General features: G+C 44.6%; 2 protein-coding genes across 5 annotated transcripts in view; one reads left to right on the forward strand and one right to left on the reverse strand.

Annotated features, from left to right (window-relative positions):
* On the forward strand, positions 1-15,079 carry LOC140564524 (protein FAM13A-like). 3 transcript variants are annotated; one of them, XM_072690078.1, is made up of 17 exons: positions 1-299; positions 1,587-1,770; positions 1,998-2,204; positions 3,315-3,495; positions 6,827-6,974; positions 7,070-7,200; positions 7,482-7,628; positions 8,218-8,639; positions 9,319-9,436; positions 9,881-10,016; positions 10,814-10,895; positions 11,106-11,278; positions 11,637-11,720; positions 11,894-11,992; positions 12,501-12,655; positions 12,747-12,848; positions 14,131-15,079. In XM_072690078.1, the coding sequence occupies exons 1-17, from the start codon at positions 270-272 to the stop codon at positions 14,255-14,257; spliced, it is 2,526 nt and encodes an 841-aa protein (XP_072546179.1). In that variant the 5' UTR covers positions 1-269; the 3' UTR covers positions 14,258-15,079. The 3 variants fall into 3 exon arrangements, with proteins under 3 accessions (XP_072546179.1, XP_072546180.1, XP_072546181.1); XM_072690079.1 differs by having other exon boundaries at positions 11,894-11,947; XM_072690080.1 differs by lacking the exon at positions 7,482-7,628.
* Positions 13,663-22,810, reverse strand: part of phyhipla (phytanoyl-CoA 2-hydroxylase interacting protein-like a) — a 21,981-nt gene continuing 12,833 nt past the window's right edge. For both annotated transcript variants that reach the window (XM_072690081.1, XM_072690082.1), the window contains exons 2-5: positions 22,300-22,490; positions 21,339-21,513; positions 20,277-20,394; positions 13,663-20,091 (exon numbers count right to left, since the gene is read on the reverse strand). In XM_072690081.1, the coding sequence (XP_072546182.1) occupies positions 19,554-20,091; positions 20,277-20,394; positions 21,339-21,513; positions 22,300-22,490 (1,022 nt within the window). In that variant the 3' untranslated portion in view covers positions 13,663-19,553. The remainder of the gene's footprint in view (positions 20,092-20,276; positions 20,395-21,338; positions 21,514-22,299; positions 22,491-22,810) is intronic.

A 22,810-nucleotide genomic window follows, 5' to 3' on the forward strand; every position in this document is an offset into this window, starting at 1 on the left:
GGCGGCGGACGGGGCGTTTAGAGCTATAGCACTAAAGCTAAACCGCGCCTTCCTCAGAAAACAGCCGCAGCCCGGAGGGAGACAAGCCGCGGCTCCTGTGAATGGAGTCGAGTGAAGGAAGAGCGAGTCTCTGAGAGGAGTGCTGGAGGTTTTCTGAGCGTGGGAAACAGCGGGCGACGTTAGCAGGCTAAGCTAACGCTGCGGCGGTGCAGGCGTGATGGCTGTGCTGAGGAGGAGGAGGATGGACACTGCCCTCGAAGGAGATTAAAATGGGAGCAGGAGCCTCGATATCTCTCTGTGTGAGTAACTCGGGTTCCTCCGGAGGATGAGCAGGTGCACAGGAGGAGCTTCAGACGTGTGAAGGTTTATCGAGAGTAGCTGGAAGCTCCTCAGCCCCTAAAGCAGCAGGCTAGAACAAGAACAGCCAGAGGTTCAACTGTTCAGCTGTTCTCTCAGTCTATTAAATCAATAATCCGCCCTCACTTAATCAATCAATACAGAATCAGTCTGAGCTCTCAATTTAATAATCTGATCTCTAACAGTCTGAGCCCTCAATTTAATAATCTGATCTCTAACAATCTGAGCTCTCAGTTTAATAATCTGATCTCTAACAATCTGAGCTCTCAGTTTAATAATCTGATCTCTAACAGTCTGAGCTCTCAATTTAATAATCTGATCCCCAACAATCTGAGCTCTCAGTTTAATAATCTGATCTCTAACAGTCTGAGCTCTCAATTTAATAATCTGATCCCTAACAATCTGAGCCCTCAATTTAATAATCTGATCCCTAACAATCTGAGCCCTCAATTTAATAATCTGATCCCTAACAATCTGAGCCCTCAATTTAATAATCTGATCCCTAACAATCTGAGCTCTCAATTTAATAATCTGATCCCCAACAATCTGAGCTCTCAATTTAATAATCTGATCCCCAACAATCTGAGCTCTCAATTTAATAATCTGATCCCCAACAATCTGAGCTCTCAATTTAATAATCTGATCCCTAACAGTCTGAGCTCTCAATTGAATAATCTGATCCCTAACAATCTGAGCTCTCAATTTAATAATCTGATCCCTAACAGTCTGAGCTCTCAATTTAATAATCTGATCCCCAACAATCTGAGCCCTCAATTTAATAATCTGATCCCTAACAATCTGAGCTCTCAATTTAATAATCTGATCCCTAACAATCTGAGCTCTCAATTTAATAATCTGATCCCTAACAGTCTGAGCTCTCAATTTAATAATCTGATCCCTAACAGTCTGAGCTCTCAATTTAATAATCTGATCCCTAACAATCTGAGCCCTCAATTTAATAATCTGATCCCTAACAGTCTGACCTCTCAATTTAATAATCTGATCCCTAACAATCTGAGCTCTCAATTTAATAATCTGATCTGATCTGATTCTGAAGCTGTTTGTTAGAGAGTAAACGCTAGACTTCAGAGGAGGAAGTGTGAGCAGCAGAACTGGAGCTGGACCATCAAAACTATCAGCTAACGTTGCTAATGAACAGACTACAGCTGTGTATCAGTACCTGCCAGTTTCATCCTTGCTTGTTTTTGCTTGTTTTTGCTTGATTTTAGCAAACTCCGTCGTCTGTGAGGGTGCTGAAGCACAGTGCTCGTGTGGAGCCTGAGCCCAGGGCCCCAGAGCCAGTCCCCGGGGCAGTATTCGGCGTCCCCCTGTCGAAACTGAGGGAGGCTGGGAAGCTGCAGCATGGGGTACCACTGGTGCTCAAACACATGGTGGAGTTCCTGGAAACGTATGGTGAGTGTTGAAAGGCTGCTGGGATTTACGTTACAGCTAGAAGATGTTTGCTATGGTGTTGCAGGGTGGTTGCTAGGGTGTTGCTTAATTGTTGCTGTGGTAACCTAGGTGATAGTCAATACAGTCTAGTTAAATTGTTTCTTGACTAAGGGAGCAGTTGACTCTCAGTGGTCATTTAAATTGCCCATCACGTGTGTGTGTGTGTGTGTTTGTCTACATGTCTCCAGGTCTCCAGCAGAGCGGCGTGTTCAGAGTGTGCGGGTCAGCACCACGCTGCCGGACACTGCGAGTGTCTTTGGACCGTGGAGAACGCTTAGATCTGGACAGGGGAGATGTTCCAACAGTGGCTGCTCTGCTAAAACTCTTTTTGAGGGAGCTGCCCTGTGGACTGATACCAAACACACACAGCAAGCGCATGCAGCAGGCACTCATAGGTACACACACACACACACACACACACACACACACACACACACACACACAGAGTAAACACATGCAGCCTTTACTCATCCAGCATGCGGTCCAAGCAACAATCACAGATACACACACACACACACACTGTGTGCTCACAGGCACATGTGCACACACACAGGAGATTCATGTAGTAGGTGATAACAGGTGCATGCACACAGCATGCTCATTTAGCAAGATCTTACTGATGCACGCACACATACACACACCCACACACATACAGACACACAGCCATGTGGAAAGATTAGGACATTGCTTAAAAACCTTTAACATCTAAAAATGTGATTTTCATTAGAGAGATAATGTAGGTAATGTAACTAAAACATCATTTATGAAATATAATTAATAGAAATGTAACATTCTTGTGAGGACACGCCCACATTTCCTACTACTTTTGTGACATTTTTTGCTTGATTTAGAAAAATACATGGACGGTATGGATTATACTGTATGTGAACGGTACATGTTTATTTTGCTACAACATCAAAGACATTTTTTCAATGTTATTCAAATGAAGGGGATGTCTTAAATAACCACTGAAGTCAAATAAAGAGTTAAAGAGTTTGAAGGAAATATGCCAGCTGTACACGTGCATTTTTGGACAGGCTGAGAGCTTCAGAAGCTTGATCTAAAGGGGTGGAGCAGCATGTGGGCTGAGGTGGTAGAGTAATACTACAGGATACAGGATTTTACACTAATATGACTCTATGGGTTCTGCGGTGTTACACAGCAGTTCTGGAGAGAGGTTCTCCTCCTGCAGCTCCACCACCAAACCTCCAGAGCACTCCGGAGATGCCGTTCTCCCTGTTACAGTCAGTGGAGCGTCAGCATGATTCTGAAGCTGATGGTTAAAATGCTGCACAATGCTGCTTTAAAGGCACAGTAATGAAAACAGCATAAACATAAAACCCTCAAGGAACCATCTAATGAAAATGTGGGGTATGGGCCCTTTAAATGTGCATATGTAAGGGTGGAGGAAAGTTTCACGTGTGTGTGTGTGTGTGTGTGTGTGTGTGTGTGTGTGTGTGTGTGTGTGTGTGTGTGTGTGTGTGTGTGTGTGTTTGCATGTGCAGACTGTAAAGGCCGGACGGAGCTGTTTGAGGCACTGAAGGAAACCCTGAATCGACTCCCTGATGATAATTACAACATCCTGTCGTACCTCCTGCACTTCCTGTCCCGAGTGGCCGCCCACAGCCAGTGGAATCACATGACCTCCGAGAACTTGGCCACGGTGTTTGGGCCGTGCATTTTCCGGTGAGTTTAAAGGAGTGGGTGTGTGTGAGTGAGAGTGTGTGTGTGTGAGTGTGTGAGTATCTTGTGACCACTCGCAGCATGTGCCGCAGGGTCCAGCTCAGCGTTTTAGGTTCCTCCTAATGTTCTCTCTGGAGTTTTTACTGGCAGCTGGGAGTGTTCAGTGAAGCTGTTTTAAAGCAGGCAGAGAGCAGTGGGAACACATTGTCCTTCATAAGCACACCCCAGGGGGAGGTGAGCAGGGCTAAGAGCGGCGCTCGGAGCCAAAAAGACAGCGCTGAGAGCTGAGGGAGATTAGAGCCTGGAGCCTCGCGCTACCCACCCACTGGCTGCAAGGCTTGTGTGCGTATCCTCTGCTTTATAGGCGACACTGTAGGACATACTGGTGTCTATAAAAATGGACCAAAACCACAGACTAAAGTCACTCTTTGAGACTGACACATTTACTGTTTTAGCTATGCAATGGACAAAAGTATTGGGACACCTGCTCATTCTCATTGTTTCTTTCAAAATCAAGGATATATATAAAAAAAAATGTGTATCCTGCTTTTTTTGGAGTATCTGTCTCTACTGTCCAGGGAAGAAGGCTTTCCACTAAAATTTGGAGGTCAGGTCAGGATGTTGGATGGTCACCATCCCCACCTACTGGATGGAGCACCATCATCCATCATTCTAGAGAACACAGTTCTTCCACTGCTCCACAGCTCAATGCTGTGGGCTTTATACCCCTCTACTAGCCCACGCCTGGCATCATGTTTGTTTATATTGATCTGCTCCTGAGAGTCCTAATCTATTGGCAGTATTCTGTACGTCTCTACACAGACTAGACAAGCTGTAAGCGTGCGAGTGTGTCAGCTGTGTCAGCAATGGGTGCAAGCGGAGTCCACAAACTTTTTTTGACATGTAGTGTACAGTACAGGGCAGCTAATCGGAACACTGTAGGTCCCCCTCGTACCTCCAGAACAGCCCTGACCCCTGAAGGTGCCCTGCTATGGTATCCGGCACCAAGATTTTAGCAGCAGATCCTTTAAGCCCTGTAAGTTGTGAGGTGGGGCCTCCATGAACGCCAAGGAGCCTTGGGTGCCCATGACCCCTGATTTAATTTCTTTGGAGCACTTTTGGTAGGTACTGACCACTGCATACCAGGAACACCCCACAAGACCTGCCTGAGAGATGTTCTGACCCAGTCATCGTCTAACCATCCTAGATCTTCTTATCAAAGTGGCCCATTTTTCCTGCTTCAACACCTCCATCACCTTCAAGAACTTCAAGAACTTTCACAGGCTGCCTGATATATCCACCCCTGGATAGGTGCCTTTGGAACCAGACCATCAGTGTTCTTCACTTCACCTCTCAGTAGTGCTAATGTTATGGCTAGTAAGTGTTGGAGACCCCAAACATGTTCACATTTGCCCACAGTTCCTTGACAGTTCCTTTAAAGGAGAGGTAGTTTAATTACCAGTGGCAACCTCAGCAGAAGGAGCGTGCTGGAAAGCGGGAGGCTGCTCGGGGGTGTGTGTTTGTGCGAGCGTATTGAAGCTTCTGTTTACAGAAGCTGTGTGTAAACAGACATGACCCTGTTTAATTCCCCTCTCTGCCCTTCCAGACGGAAAAATCTTTATTTATACACTGGACACGATGCTCCGGTTTGATGGATTGCTGTGTGTGTGTGTGTGGCCAGCGCTCACTCAGTGCAGCTGATCAGGGCAAACTCAAACACTGCAGGAAATGTGAGAGCGAGGTTGGGTAAGTGAGATAGTAAATAAGACAGAGCGAGAGCGAGCGAGAGGGAGATCTTCCAGGCTCGTCATTACATAACACCGGGACAGTGTGGAAAAGGAGAGGGGGGGGGTACAGACAGACAGACAGACAGACAGACAGACACAGACTAGGGCTTCTTCTTACATCAGTGAGAGACTCTGGGCTTATTAGATTCCATCATTTCCTAATAAAGAACACTATTAATATAACTCCACCATGTTTGGCATTTTGTTTTCCCATGATCCCCTGCCGCAGTGCTCCGCCTCTTCAGGCCGTGCCAGAAGCACACACACACACACACACACATATATTATATACACACAAATAACAACAACAACAACAACAGCACCTGCTGCAAGCCCACTCACCAGCTGGCCCCTCATTAAAAACACTTGCATACCTACATAAACACATGCACTAATGTAGCAGTGCCCCAAGTCGCCCTAATGGAAATCTGCAGCCATAGCCGTGATGTCAGGATGACATGAGGAGCTCTGTCTGGTTGCCTCTCTTTCTCTCTCTCTCGCGCTCTCTCTCTCTCGCGCGCTGTTTCTAGGCCCTCATCCTCGTGTGCGTGCTTGTTTTGATTGGATTTACTCAGACTGTAGTAGATTTGACAGTGCAAATTGGATTCCAAGTTCTCCACAGGTCTGGAATTGTATTAACCCGTAGAAGCTAGGATTACAGTAATTACATAATGAACTGCGTATTTACGTAATGAACTACATTCACACCGGATTAGGATCCTGTATCAGCAGGTGCAAGTCTGAACTGTTGTTCCTCTTGTTTTAAAACCAAAGAAATTACATGAAAATTGCATAAGTAACAGGCCAAGCGTGCCAAACAAAAGTAAAAAAACTCAAATCAGATTAAAATGAAGAAAAAAAAGTATTGGGACGCCTGCTCATTCTTATTGTTTCATCCAAAATCAAGGGTGTTTAAAAGAGTTGATCCTGTTTTTGTTGGCGTAACTGTCTCTACTGCCAGGGAATAAGGCTTTCTACTAGATTCTGGGGGATTTTGGAGCATTGCTGTGAGGATTTGATTGCATTCAGTGACAAGACTGTGATTATTCGTGAGGTCAGGATGTTGGATGATCACTACCTCACCTCACCCTTACCTCATCTCCCAACTCAAAAATAAAATATTAACAAAAATATTGCCCGTAGCCAGCAGCACCATCAATGCCGGGGGGCTTTATACCCCTCTATCTAACCCACGCCTGTCATTATTCATATAGCCTACACGGGTCTTCTGCGCGATATCTGGTATTTTGGTCATATTTAAAATACACTGCAGAATTATAAATAAATCTCCAGTTATGAACGTCTGATGATTCCTGAGGGTTACATGCTGAACATGCTGTTTATATGTGCCCCAGTAGGGGGCACTGTTGAGCTGATAGGCTTCTTCATAAACTTTGTGATTGGAGCTAAAATCTGAACCATCTAGCGGTGTAAAATATAATAACTAATAATGTTAGAATTGCTTCATGTTGTGTGTGTGTGTGTGTGTGTGTGTGTGTGTGTGTGTGTGTGTGTGTGTGTGTGTGTGTGTGTGTGTAAATGCGCAGAGTCCCTGAGGGCCCCAAGATGCTGGAGGAGCAGACGGCGTGCAATACTCTCACCTTGCATCTGTTGGAGAAACACACACACTTGATCCCAAATACACACAGCGGAGACCTCGCACTGCCACCCCCTCCCCTCACTGATATGTCAGAGGTGAGAAAGAACACTGCGTGTGTGTGTGTGTGTGTGTGTGTGTTTAAATACAGTATGAGAATTGATTGTAATCTAATTTGGCTTTTTCTTAATAGACGCAGTCTTGTAATCTGGGGACTGTGTGTGATAGTGGCACTGGTGAGAGCCAAACTACTGATCACAGCAAGGACACGGACACGAGGGCCGACCTACTAACTGCAGCAGAGACACAAACACTGAGCAACAGGTGTGTATTTTATTCACCCCTATACTCCCCTCATATTTCCTCGTCAGATTTTAATTACAGCTGAATTATTGAATAATAAATATACTGTAGGTTTAATGAGGCTTTGACATTTGGGAAGTGGGGTGGGGGAAGTTGGAGTGTTCCCAGTAAGCTTTACATGATTATTAGCCCAAATCAGAGATATAGCATTTAATTTTTAGCCCCCCCCAAAAAAAATTAATGGTAATAATAATAAGACTATCTTGTCTTGATTAGTATGAACTATCGTAACCACTGTGCAGGCTGAACGTCTTCAATGGCAGTCATCAGGGCTCTGAGTGGTCCAGCGGAATAAGGCGATGTCACTATGATCAGAGTTCATCGAATCCCGGTCAGGCCATCAGCAGGTGTGGCCCAGAGAGAGCACAATTGGCCCTGCTATCTCCAGGGTGGGTCGATGACGCTCCCTCCCAACATCACTTTGCTGAGGTGCTGCCTAATACGCTGATTAATAGAAATATCAATTATTATAAACCGGTTAATATGGAGCCTTCACTTCCTCAAAACATGCATTGCCATGCAACCAAGGCACCTGGAGGCAAGCACCGCATGCCCGGCTTCGACACAACAGCCTGTAGACGCCTTGGTTGCCCGGCTATGCATGTTTTGAGGAAGTGAAGGCTCCATATGAACCTGTTTTTATAAAAATATCTATTTTTATATGAATCCATTTAACCCTAAACTAAAGCTAAAGTTGGCTTCTAGTGCTAACTCTCCATTCCACCATCTACTCACCCTGAAGAGAGCAAGGCCAATCGTGCTCTCTCTGGGCCTCGGCTGCTAATGGCCAGCAGCATGACCAGGATTTGATCCCCCCCCCCTCTATTAAAAAAAAACAAAAACCTGGATCGCCCTCTATCCTGAGTCACTGCATCAGATCGGGACACCGCTAATTTTGAGTGTTACTAATTTCAGATGATATTTAGTTGTTACCATGGTAACATTTGAGTCTTGTGTTACCATATCTCTGCCCCACAGCATTCACACATTCACCTCCGCTTCAGACGAGACGAGAGAGGTGGAGGAGAGGAGGAGAGGAGGACGGGTGAGACAGGCTAAGGCAGAGCCCCCATCCCCAAACCACAACAACAACAACATACACTCGCACACCAGCAACACAGACGGCCAGAATGCCGACGCCCACTCCCAGACCCGCAACAGTACTGGACACACACGCTCCAAGGCCAGAAAGAGATGTGTCCGAAGCCACACCTGCACTCCAAACAGGGATACACCCAACAAGACCACCAGCCACAAACACTCCGGATCCAGTGACGCCCTCCCTGAAACCAGTAGCTCACACAGGCAGAGCAGCCACAGTCCTACTGCAGACACACACACACAGGAACAGCAAGCCAGCCCTCTATCCAGCTGTGACCAGCACACTCTCGACAGCAGGGGTAAAGCATCTTCATCATCCTCATCAGCATCAGCTGTTCTTCCATTGGCTGCTCAGCAAAAAAAGATGTACACACCCATGTGATGATGCCCTATTTAATATAAAGGTTCTTCAAATGCTTCAAGTGATGCCATAGAGAACCAAGTCCATAATACCGAGTGTGAGGAACTTTCTCTTGATATAAAGGTTCTTATATTAATAATTTAATATGCAATTTAATATGCATAATATGTTACAAACATGGTTCTTTATGCAACCAAAGGTGAAGCACCTTTATTTTTAAGGCCCTAGTTAGTGTGTGAAAATTAAAAAAAATTGACCCGAGGGGTCCGGTGGGTCTAAGGCACGGTCACTATGATCAGAGGGTCGCTGGTTCGAATCCCAGTCAGGCTGTTAGCCATCGGCAGCCGAGGCCCAGAGTGAGCACGATTGGCCTTGCTCTCTCTCAAGGGTGAGTTCGTTTTGCTGTGGTGCCGGGCGTTACTGGGCTGGTGTGTACATACGGATTGGGTAGTTGATGGTCCAAATTAGGAAGAAAATGGGCGAAGAATCTTAAAAAAAAAAAAAAAAAAAAAAAACATTCAGAAGAAAATTTTGGGGGGAAAAAAAATCATAATTTCCATAAGAATCTTAGATTTTTTGTCTAATTGATCTTTCTTCTGCTCTTTTTCTCTCTCCAGCTTGTGTTTGGAAGTCCGTGAGCTCTCTCCCCTCTCCTCACTGTCCAATCCCGAACCAGAATTGGCACCTAAGCAGCGAGGAAGTCTCTCTCTTCTCCTCCAGCCAATTGCGCGTCATGTAGGAGCTTTTTTTTTTTTCCTGCTTTGTAGCGGCACCTTATTTTGGAAGAAACGAGTCCAGTGTGTGTTAGCAACATTAGCCTAGCATCTCCCATCGTAAACTAAAGAAGCTCACGTCAGATAACAAACATGTCTTGGCTAATTGACTCTGCTGCATCTAGGGACAGTGAACCAGCATGTCCGTTTCCTTTAACCCTGAGCTTGAGACCTGAGCCTACACAGACTCTTAATCCTTATCATCATAGCTGTGTTGTGTTCTTACTGTTCTTTAATCAGGTTCAGTTCATACAGGCAGTGCTTTTGTAAGGTGACCCCTTAGTGCTGGATCTGTTTGTGGGTTCTAACACTTGGAACATAACTGATATGGGGTGTGTGTTTGTGTGTGTTTGTGTGTTTGTGTGTGTGTGTGTGTGTGTGTGTGTGTGTGTGTGTGTGTGTGCAGGTCTGACTGCATTAGCAGTGGGAACAGTGCAGACGATTCCACTGAGCTGTCCATTTCTCTGCTGCAGCGCCATATTCACAACCTCCGACAAGCGATTGACTTTGAGGGCTCTTTCCAGTATACCCAGGACTACAAGGTAGGGGTGTGTGTGTGTGTGTGTGTGTGTGTGTGTGTGTGTCCAGTGAGTGCATCTTGACCTTTTAACCTATTTCTAAGTTCGTTAGTGTACTATGGTTATCATATTTTCTATATATATATATATATATATATATATATATATATATATATATATATCCACACACACTATATGGACCAAAGTATTTGGACACCTGCTCATTCAATGCTTGGAGGCTTTATACCCCTCTCGCCCATGCCTAGGTTTACGTTTTATCTGCCCCAGAGAGTTCTAGAGAACTAGACAAGCTGTGTGTGCATTTTCACATCTGTGTTAGCAATGGGTGCAACCTAAATCAGTTGAATGCATTCATTAGTAGACAGGTCAAGATTTGGACATATAGGCTTTATTATTTTCCTTTTAATTTGTATTAAACATATATTTGATTTTGTTTTTGTTTTATTTATATTACACATTATTACTTATTATTATTATTATTATTATTATTATTATTATTATATACCAGATCTAACCACACCCAGTCACTGCAGTATAGTGTCGGGGTGCTTACTTTTTAATAGAGTACAATAAGGACCCTGTTCTATGTATCCCTGTTCCACTACACTGTCGCCCTCTAGTGGATGTGTGCATGAAAAGGTAACTGCAGTAAGAGCCTACAAGCTGTTCCATGCTGTTGACAGCCGCAGGACTATTCTGCACTGAAGTATTTCAGCAATATTTATAATAATAAGTGTATAATTCTTAAAGTTTTGTGTATAATAAGTACTAATGTGTAAGTATTCACTTTTTTACTGCAGGCTGGGAACAGTGATCAGACGGCTGATCCTAAAGCGGCGAGTCTTATGACCGACTTTGACAAAGCCCGAAGGCAGCTTAGAGGTACAGCTGAGAACAGTGTATTAGCCATGTTTACAGGTGTTTATAGATCATAATTAAGCCCTTAAATACAAATAGCCATAATTTGTAACTACAGAACTACAGAATAGCCTTTACTGAATAATTGATGATAGTTACTGATCTTTTAATAACTGGATGCTATTTCTGCAGTTTACATTGTATTAAAATTGACTCCTTTCTCTCTTCCCATAGACTTACAATCAAGACAGTGTGTGAGTGAATCGAAAAAGACACGCATTTCATCTACTGTCCAGCAGGGGGTCAGTGTGCCTCTGGCCAAACCTGCACTAGAGGACACGGTGAAAACACTAACCCAACACCTGAAAGAAAAACGCCTGGAACTAAACCTGCCAGAGCGTTTACAGGTATTACAGATATTACACACAGTGGCCGCTTTATCAGAAACCCCACCCTTTTAGCTCTATGTTGCTAGTGTACAGTTGGGCCTTGTAGTGTAGCCCATCTGTTGATGCAGTTGATCTTGGCCGTCCTCCAGTCCTGTATCAGTAATCGGTTTCTGACCATGACCAGAGCCGTATAGGTTTGAGTGGTGCGCCCACTCGCAACCTAGCAGTGACACTGTTGTGTGTAAAGACCCCAGCAGTCTGTAACTGCACACACCTATAATAGTGGACCTTTCAGGAAGGTTGACCAGTGACTCATATACACACATATGCCTTCTCATCCCATTTCCTATTTTGTGATGTGTTTGTGTGTGTGTAGGACATGTCTCTGGCTCAGCTGGCTCTGGAGAAGATGACTCTGCAGAAGAGTCTGCTGTACTACGAGAGTCTTCATGGCAGACCGGTGGGACTCGTTAGACAAATCCAGCACCACACATTTCCAACATTACAGCTGACTGTAGTCCGACTACAGCTCAGCACATGTCCGAAACAACTCTGCCTACAGTTCAGATGATACAGTTGTGTGATGGGTCCTCTCTGAGTGTGTGTGTGTGTGTGTGTGTGTTTTCTCTGTAGAGGTCCAAAGAGGAGAGGAGTGTGATGAGAGATCTGTATGATCGCTATCGTCTGGTAAAGCAGGCATTCTACACCACAAACACACAGACCAATACCACTGTAAGCCTCTCGTTCTCAGTCTCTTACACACACACACAGACACACAGCCAAAACATTCTGACCACCTATAGATGAAGTGGACTCGTCAGTAACAGAACAGTTACGGTCAGACAACAGGGTCAGAGCATCTGCGTGGGGCTGCGTCAGCAGTGGTGAATACACACCAGCGGTGGTCTAAGGAGGGACAGACCATCAGCTGGCACATGAGGCTCATCAATGGGGCTATAATGCTTAATGTTTTGGTTCATTGGTATATAGAAATATTATAAATGAATTTAATTTGTTCTGTTATGTTCAGCTGTGGACAAAAGTATTGGGACATTCAATTGCTCATTCACTGCTTCTTTTGAAATCAAGTGTATTAAAAAGAGTTGAACCTGCTTTTGTTGGAGTAACTGTCTCTACTGTGCAGGGAAGAAGGCTTTCTACTAGATTTTGGTGGAGAATTGCTGTGAGGATTTGATTGTATTCAGCGTTACAGACTATATTGGTGTGTATTTTGTTGCAGAGTGAGGATAAGGGCTCAGATAAGTTGATCGAGCAGACACTGTGTAGCACGGTTTCTGTGCCAACACAAGAGGCCAGTAATCCTGCCTTCATCTCGCAGCTGGGGGAGGTCAAACTGACAACAGCGCCGACAAACAATACACACTCGTTCAACAGGTACGCACACGCGCGCGCGCACACACGTACACACTTAATTAAACGACGCACATATCAAGACTTTACATGAGTTGTGTTTGTATGATTGTAGAGCAGAGCTCCTGAGGCAGCTGAAAGAAACCAGGGTGGAGAAGAGACGGCTGAAGAAGATTCTGAAGGAGTACGAGGAGACGGTTCGCTTGAAGACTGGCAGGTCTCTCAACCGTTCTCATCCACACATTGGTCCTGGACATTGCAGATAACCCCCTGTAGAACAGTAATGAGGACTGAGCCAATCCATACAGATACACACACACACTCGTTCACACACACCAGGGTCATTTTTAGAATAATCAGTTCACTTGATCTCCATGTTTTTGGACTGTGGGTCCAGAGGAAACTTGGCGATCGTGCTAAGACCTGCTTTTCACCTGTGGAGACCAGACAATTGATTATGGAGGGAAATCAAGAGATTCTGTCCTGAAAAAGAAAGAAACTGCTGGTCTACCAACAACCACGGACACTGTGGTCCGGGAGTCGCAAGTTCATATCTTGAGCCGGAGTCTGAAGTAGCACAAGTGGCTGCGGTGGAGATGGGGGAGCTCCTTGCCTTTTTTCTCAGAGCTACAGGTGGAAATTGGTGGTAATTCCCAAGGTCAGGAGCATTGCTGGTGGTAGGGGGATCTACGAACGGGTGGGTTAATTGGCAGAACCAAATGGCAGAAGAAAAAAAATAATCAGAAGGCCAGATTTAAATTTCTAAAACTGAACTGAAAAGTTGACTGTTGAAACCCTGATTAAGCTCTACCAAAATGATGGAAAAGCCAAAATACTCATCTGTCAAGCATGGTGGAGGTAGTGTCATGGCTAGTGCTGCTTGAATTATGTTCGTTGATGTATTTTAACAGAATATTGGACACTTTTAGGACAGAATAAATTCAGTATTCAGCCCACCTGTATCTCTCTTGCTCAACCACAAGGCCCACTACCTGCTTTATACATTTAAATGATATGAGAAAGGACGCAGCTCTCAGACAAGGCTTTTATTGAACAGTCACATTTTTTTTTTTTTTTTGTTTCAGGAACACATCAAGAAACTCAAAACAAGGGAAAAACCCTCCAAACATTTACCGAACAGCATCTGCCAAAGTATATGACTGTGTGAAGCCCACCCATAGGGGATAGGGAAGGAGGAGGACAGATAGATAGATAGATAGATAGATGGGTAGTTTTAAACAGACAGGGTGGCTTCTTCGTAGAATACATACAGTATGTACAGCTTGTTTTTAAAGGTTCAGTCTAAATCGTCTCTGTCCACAGCTATCGGAGTAAGGCAATAACGACGAGCAAACGAGTGCCGCTTCTAAATCCCCCCTCTCTGTGTCTCTCTCTCTCTCTCTCTCTCTCTCTCTCTCTCTCTCTCTGTGTCTCTCTCTCTCTCTCTGTTAATTTCTTTCTTTCTCCGTTTTCCCTTCTCCGTCTTTACTGCTATGCAGGAGTGCAGGGAGAGAGGACCGGCTGCTCATGGCGGCGGAATACGACCGCTACAAAACTCAAAAAGCCAGGCTAAAGTTGCTGAAAAGGATGCTGGGACAAATGCACACTGTGAAAGCAGCCGGGTGAGCGAGGCTTTAGCCACCCAAATCAGAGCTGGCCAAATCGCCGGCCATGCTAAAAGACTGGAGCTGGAGTTTTTTTTTTTTGGTTGTTTTTTTTTAATTGACTGGATTTTGTAAAATTAGGAGCAAACTTAAAAAAAATGGACAGCAGTCGATTTTTAATACTGCCTGTATTCTCTAAATTCTGTAATGTGACCGCGTTTAAATTATTTACGACATGTTTTCTGTGGCAAATACGCAATCATTGGTTTAAAAAAAAAAAAAAAAAAACTTGTATAAATTATTTTGTATTACCAAAGGCTAAATGTTTGCACAGCTCATTTCACAGTGACCGAAACTGTCAGAGAGAATATCAAAATGACCACCTTAACGGAAATCCGGATTCGATATGGAAGGTGAGTTTCAGAGCTGATGTCAGTTGGTGCTGCTACAGAACGCCTGCTGCTCGCTTGGTGATGTGTTTCTGCACAGTCATGCTAAAACCTTGTTTGCTCAATTTTTGCATTTCTCCCTTTCTGACATAATGTGAATCATAATGTGAAATTGCATCTTTACGTTGTATCAGAATTTCATGATAAACGGTCCAGTGGAAATGCTCCAAAATTGATTTTTTTTCCCCTTCTCCTGTAAAGGAACTGTTTTGGAGATACAAGGTTTTTCTGTGGCAGTGACTATATGTAATCATGCAGCAGTAGTTGTTAAAGATTTGAAAACTTGTACATTTAATTATTCTTTTTTTTTACTGTTGTAGCTTTTATGATGCAGGTCTTGTTACTAAGCTGTTTTAGTGTTTTCTCTCAGGGGAATAAATATTATAGAACAGTGACGGGTGTTCGAGAACCAAGAGCAAATGTAAGATAATCAGTATTTTTGCCGCAAAAGAGAGGAATGTATCATAAATCAGAGTGCTATCGCACTAACAACTCGTATTTATTGATTTCGTCAATTTTCCCTTTTTCCTCCTAATTTGGTACTGCCAATTAAACCCCCCCACCCCCTTTCATAACTCCCCTCAGCACTAGCAATGGAGCAATGGAAACTAGGAGGGTAAGGACTTCAGGACTTCAGGACTTCAGGACTCCTCTGATCCATCCAAATCCATCTATCCAGCCTCTTTACGAACTGGGAAGCCAACGCGGTCTGAGGAAAGCGCCGGGTCCCCAGCTCCACCGCACCAGCTAACATACGCCTGTACTGAATAACATCGCTCAAGGCGTATGAGGGGTGGGGAGAGCACCATCTACATCTACATTTAAATTATAGAATCGATCTAGAAGCTAAAACTGTTATCACCGTTTAGAAGCAGTTATCTAGGTTAGAAACTGGAGTCAAAAGTAAGAAAGTCATTTTCATTTTGTTTTGTATCTATAAAGCTGCTAAAAACCTTCCTAACGTTCAGTGAAAGTCTTCAAGGAAAATATTTTAAGTGGCAGTCATTTTGGAGCATTTCTATTGGTCTGTTCATCATACAATTCGGACACAATGTAAAGAACAACTGCCAGATTCACATCATAACAAAAAAGTGAAAAACGGCCAAAAATGAAGATACAAGATTTTTGCAAACAGCGCCGACATTCACGTGAGAACACTGCCGTTTTGAACTGAACAGATGTTAAAACCTAAGCAGTCGATTGACTGTAGATAAAGCGATTAATCTGTAATTAGCAGTAAAGTTAATCAAGCAATAAAACCTCTGTACATGTAAGGCTTGGATGCACAGAACTGATTTTGTGCAGCTGCAACAAACTTCGATTGATCAGAAAATGTGAATTTCTACATAAAGAAATGTCGGATCTGACGAGCTCCCCCCGCCTCTATTTAATAACCTCGCCTCCAGGGACCCCAGTAATGGGGCTGACTCATGCCGTCTCCTTTGCGCGTTCAGGTGTGTGTTACTCACAGTTCGGCTAAGCGTTTCTCACCGCGATACCTTTGGCATACAGTAGCACAGCTTTGAGGGTCTGCAAACGTCAAGAATGTCTTAACGAGATTAACGAGACTGTTTCACAATGAACATGCACAAAAAATCACTGCTGGGCTGTCCAGCACAACACCTCCCCAAACACACACATACACATGTGCAACTTTCCATTTGTACAAAAAAACAAAAAACAAAACAACTTTCAGACGAAGTAAATGACAAATCTCGTAAAAATCCAAACGATTAAAGAAAAATGCCGTCAGGTTAAAGGAGAACTGCGTTACAGTGTAGGAATGCATAAAACCAGTGAAATGACCGACGCAAGACAGTGAAAGGAAAGTCTGGATTATGTGTCTAGATTTCCCTAAATTTCTGCATAACTAATGATTAGGTTGTAAACAGCCATTCAGAGTGGGGTTTGTGGGCTGTGAGGGCTCTGATTTGTTCACAGTGGTGGTGAATGAACGTAAGAGCCAGTAGTTTAATGCCTTGGCTGTGTGACAATTTCGGTGGAGAGACAAGTGCAGGGTGTTGTGCAGCAAATTAGTCCCAGAGGAAAACTCTCTTTTTCCATACGTATGATTTGCCGAGTTTTTCCCTTTTTCTCCCAGTTTGGTTCTGCCAATTAACCCACCCAATCATAGCTCCCCCCTAGCTCTAGCAATGCTCCCACCAATACACGTGAACTCATCCACCGCCACTAATGCGGCATCGTCAGCAGCCGACATGCTCTGAGGAAAGGGCCAGGGTCACGGCACCAGCTAACAGACGCCTGTGATCACTATCATCATTTAAGAGTGATGAGGGGAGAGAGCGCCACCCATCTACCCACCCCGAGAGAGCACGATCAATTGTGCTCTCTCAGACTCCGGCCGCTGATGGCAAAGCGCCGTGGCTCGGGAAAGTGGCTCTATTTGTGTTGTAATGAAGGCGATGCCTGGTTTCATCACCAGCGCTGTAAAGAAATCAGAAATTTAATTAATGTAATACCAAACCTTCCACTCTGAGGGACCCCGCAAATGTCAACCACTGAATTACGCTGAAATTAATATGTTTGTAATGGGTACTCTCCTCTGAAGCTGATTAGTTTTGTCCTGGACTAGGCTTGGAAAAAGCATGGTCACCTGGAAAACACCTGGAAACCAGAGCTCAGGCTTCACTTCACTGTTTTAGGCCGTGTTCAATGTTTTTCCTATCTTTTTTACAGAACGTAAGCGGCTTGCGGTCGGAACAGGGGTCAGCGGTGGTCACAAAGTTGCGTTTCTTCTACTTTCTTTTTCTCAGTCTCTCAGTTTTCTCCATTTCTTCCTCCATCTCTTTTCCATTTTTGCAGAAAGGATGTTGGGAGCAGGCAGGAACAGGCCAGTTCGCTTCAGTTCTCACGTTGGTTTAGGCCTCCTCTGGGAGCCACCCGGACAATTCAGCCCACTAAGACACACAATGTGGGACAAAAGCATCCAGGCCTGATATGTGGTGTCCTTCATTTAGTTCTTATGTTGTAAACGTTCAGGGGCAACGGCATCGGCATCGCTGGAGTTCTGCCATTATGGTCCATTCAGAGGTTCTTCAGCGTTGGTGTGCAGTCTGAACCGAAACAGCTGGGAGGAATTAGCTAGCAGGTGTGGGGTGTGGTCTTGGGGTTGGGATGGAAATTAGGGTTGGAAAACATCAGAATGGTACTGTGTGTGTTCTGTGCGCGGGTCTGTAGAACCACGCTGAGAGCAGAAGCGTGAGCATTACAGTTTGAAAATTGGGGTCCGTTTCTGTAGCAGTGAAAATTGGAACCAATTCCTGGGTTTTTTACTTTCTGGGCCTGATTATTATTATTTTTTCTTCAGTTAATGGAAACGGAAATATTCAGGTAGCAGAAATTCTAAGCCGCAGTAGAGCTGCCCAGGCAGTTGGATTTTTACATTCAGGACCTGAATTATCCATTTTATTCTGTAATATATCTTAATATTTAATAAACTGAGCGTAGTGTATAGCATAGGTACGTTATCGTAATGGTGAGATCTTTACGTTTTCGTAAATGTTAGTCACGTCAGCTTTTGATAGCAAATGCTGGCATCCTGCGCTAAAGTTGAAGGTTTTAGGGTGTGTTTGGGATTGAAAAAACTACACAAGATGCTACCAGAGGACTAACTGTAGGTGGTGTACTTGTATTTACAGTTGTGTTAGCAGAGGTGACCATCCTATACAAACTCGGAACGTAATTCAGGTCGATTAATGAAATTTGGCTCATTTTTCCCCAAAATTTCCAAATTTCAGAATTGAACTAAACTGCTCCCTGTCAGAATTCCCAGTTCACAGTGGTGGTGAATGGAACTAGTAGTCCAAATTTTTTTTAAGGTTCCCTCACAGTGGTTGTGAAGACGCTGCCTGATGGCTGAGACACTGTTTTACCAGAGTTTGGTCTAAAACTTGCTGTATTTTTCAATCAATTCATGGTGGAGGGATACATGCAGGGAGTTGTGGCTATTTCTTTTTTTATTTATTAATTTTTTCTTTCAGATTTTTCACCATCAGAAGACTTGTGTGGGTTCTCTGGTGGGTTTGGATAGAAGTTAAAACGGCTACATCTGTGTTGAGGTCATGGCGACTGACGTCTCGTTCCATTCTCCACCACTGTAAGCAAATCCGTACGATCTCTGCCATCAAGCCCAATGTCACACCACACTCCGAGTGGCTGTTCTCAGTGCAGATCTTTAGAAAAATGGGTGGAATTCCATCAGATTGCAGTGAATTTGAGTGCGTGTTTTAATGTAACTCGCTCTAATGAACTCTAACTCTATAACCATGTGTTAGCCAGTATTAGCAGCCCATGCTAATATTTATAGCCTCCCACGCCAGTGTTGCAGCTCTTGTGGGGCGAGTGATCTGACCGCTGGAAACCGATTGTTACTAAGTCCAGTCTGAGTTTGCACGTCCGAGTGACTGCGAGCCAGCATTAGTGTCCCGCATAGAAATGTTGTTGTTAGCATCTTGTGCTAATTTCGCAGCTTGAAGGTGTGTGTGTGTGTGTGTATTTGTGTGTTTTGAGGTTTGGATGCAGTTAGTTAGTCGGTTTATGTATAAGATTTACTACGTGTTAGTCCTGTTTAGAGGTTTAGACGTGAGGGTAACTGGTTAACAAGTCCGGCTTGAGTGTGTTCATGAGTGCTAGCCTGTGTAGCATCCCATGCTAACGTCTCTCAGGGTGTTAACGTTAACCGAGGACAAGGTTGGTTGGTTGGTTAGTTAGTTTGAGATGAATCTGTTGTGATATCTTAGCCCATGCTAATGTTCGAGTTCTTGAGGTGTGTGTGTGATCTGAGGGTCGGACACAGTCGGTGGTTAGGTCCAGCTGGATTTTTGTGTGCCCCTTTGCTAGCTTCTCACCTTAGCGCCCCACACTAATGTTGCAGGTCTTGCAGCTGGGATCCTTCTTTGCGTTGATGGTGGACAGACTCATGAGCTGATGTCCGCTGATCTGAGCCACGCTGCCCTGCGCCAGCTCCACCGGATCCGTGTAGATGATCTCCAGGATGACGTCCTGGGCGTGCCGGAACTCCACGCGACCGTCCGGGGCGCACACGCGCGTTAGGAAGCGGTTGTCGGTCACGTCGAGCTCGGGTAGGCGCTCGCTGCAGTAGACATCCCCCGGGGAGCCTCGTGGCGCCAGCACCAGGATGACGTAGTGGTAGGCCGTGTACATGCAGTAGAAGTCGCCGAAGTAGACACGCGTGTCTGCGGTGAAGAGCTCCCCAGCCGGGATCTGGAAGCGGTAGCGGCCGTACGGAGAGTCCTGCGGCGGCTGGCCCGTGTTGAACTCGGTGTTGCAGCTGAAGAAGATGCCTTCCAGCTTTCCGCTCAGAGGAGAGCCGTGACTGCCGCTGTTGTCCTTCACTGACGGGAGCATTCGACCACCCTGTGAGGTTCTGAGAGAGAGGGAGAGATGACAGGTTTTGGTAGAGCAGTGCTGACATGAAAATAAACATAAACTCAGAGCAAAACAACCATTCATAGATTCTCATATCACTTGTATAACCAGGGCACACAGCACTGGTACACGTGTGTTGTATGCCAGTGTGAATTGACTCTAAAACTGATGCGATTCCCATACCTGCAGTGGTCAAAGTACTCCTGGTTCTGATTGCGGTAGAAGACGGTGAAGGGGAGCATTCTGCCAGCGATGACCTCAGCCTTCTGAAGCAGCTGAGTCAAATGCACCGTGGAGTAATCTGCAGGGCAGGACAGACCACTTGCTCAAAATGTTCACAAATGGCTTAAAAAAACATACACATATATAACTGTTTTAATCTAATAGAACCTGATCTTTCTGATCATTTTTAATGTTTACAGTGTTATTACACTGTCCATCAAAAAATTCAGGGGCTCAATTTCTCAATTACTCGTCTCGTGGTCTGCTCTGCTCTTGGGCTGCACGTTCTAGGGCGGCCTGACCTGGCCTGGCCATGTTGGCAGTTGTAAATAATTAAGGGGCTTAATTTCAAATTTTTCTAAGATCTTCTTAACCCCCCCCTCACACACTCCTCTGCATCTCCACCCTTCTTTCTGAAGGCCTCAGAGAACTCTCTGGATCTGGCCATGATGATCATCATCTTCTCTTCTCTCCTCACTTCAACCATCTATCCAGAGCAGACCAGACTAAACGTCTGAGATTTAAATAAGACAGACTCCTCCAGAATAATCCTCTCCAACCATGTTCTGATCACCTGCAGCTGATGTTCTGATTCTACATATTGGAAGGAGTAATAAATAAATGTGTGTGTGTGTGTGTGGGGGGGGGTGTGTTAAACATTTCTGTTAATTCCATTTGATTTATTATGTTTTAATTTAAGACATTTCTTAATTTACCTCAATCCTTCAGTGTTGATCACATGAAGCTCAAATGTCCAGATGCTTAAATATTTTCATATTTTAGTTCTTATTACAGGTCTTTATATGTGTAATAAAATAAACCTACTTTCAATAAAGCAAATATGCTTGCTTTATTGAAAAAGCTAGGTGTTCCCAAACTTTTGACTGGAAGGAGGGCTGGGGTTAGTGGCTGTGAGTGTGATCTTAAGGAATGGAATAAAATTTTCAGTCCATGTTTGATGAGGATGAACCCACAGGTGTCGGCGTTACTCAGTGTTATTAAGAGGAGGTGAGGGTGTGTTACCCGCAGTGCAGAACTCCACAATGTCGCTCCACTCGGAAACCGCGTAGTCTCCATCACTCTGCTTGGATGCGGTTTGCACGGCAACCGTGTACTCCGTTCTCGGGCTCAGGAACCAATGGCCTCGCACAGTCATCGGCAGCGGCACTGCCTTGGCAACCAGCTTAGTGGGAACGTCCTGGATACAGGGAGGGAGGGAGGGAGGGGAGAGGAGGGGAGATGTGACACATCAAGGCTGGTTTTCCAGTGTCTAAAATGATGCATCGGAACAGAACCTCGTATCTGCAAAACTGTAGCTTCAGTGAAATCATCTTAAATATCTGATGTTTTACTTTTATTATAGAAATACTGAACTATTAATTAATTATTCCAATTATCTAATCTAAAGTGGTCCAGTGGACTGAGGCACCGTCACTATGATCAGAGGATCGCTGGTTCAAATCCTGGCCATGCTGCTAGCCATCAGCAGCCGAGGCCCCAAGAGAGCACGATTGACCTTGCTCTCTCCAGAGGGGGAGAGTAGATGGGTAGTAGATGCCCCCCCCCCCCCCCCACATTGCCTCACTGCAGTGCTGGCCATCACAGGTGTCTGCAAAGCCAAGTATGCAGCACCTCCCTCCAGGCGCCTTGTTTGGTTCAAACTGCACACGTCAGAGGGGGCATGCATTGGTCCGCCCTCACCGGTGTCGGGGGCATCGCATGTGATTGGGTGGAGTGCATCCAGGTTGGGTAATTGGCAGAAGATAAAAATCTTTACAAGGTTAATTTGCTTTTTTTTAATGTGATAAATTAGAGAAATTCGGGACTCTTAAAACAAGCCGTGATGCCTCATATATCAAAATAAATATTTACTGATTTACAGATTCAAATTTTATATAAAGATTTAAGAAATCCTATGAATTTAAGATCATGTAGTTTGATGCGGTTCCGTTCTTTGTCCCGTGTGCTTTGGGGTGTGAGGTACCTTGTGTTTGAATTTGTTGGAGTTCTTGTTCTCTTTCTTGTTCAGGTCGATGAAGTAGTGGGTGATTTTCTCTTTGGTGCGAGGGTCCATGTCCCAGCAGATCTTGAAGGAATCGCAGGTGATGTTGCTGATCCTGATGTTCACAGGCACGGGAAGCTCCATCTCTACCACACCGCTGTCCTCAGCCTTACCTGCACACACACACAAACGAAAAGCTTCAGGAGATTTCTCCATCCACACGAACAGAGCTGTGTGTTCATACATCATCCCAACACGGCTAACAGCGAACTCCTTATTTACACAAAAAACACACGTCCCCCAAATACCTTTCAGTCTTACTACTTCAGCTCCAAGCAGTCGAGTAAATATTAATATTCAGTAATATTCCTATTAACTAAAGCTAGAACACTAGCTAGCTAACTACCCTCTATTTTGCTAAAAGCTAAAGCTAGAACACTAGCTAGCTAACTACCCTCTATTTTGCTAAAAGCTAAAGCTAGAACACTAGCTA

This window comes from Salminus brasiliensis, chromosome 10 (genome assembly GCF_030463535.1).
Source record: "Salminus brasiliensis chromosome 10, fSalBra1.hap2, whole genome shotgun sequence".
Lineage (NCBI taxonomy): Eukaryota > Metazoa > Chordata > Actinopteri > Characiformes > Bryconidae > Salminus > Salminus brasiliensis.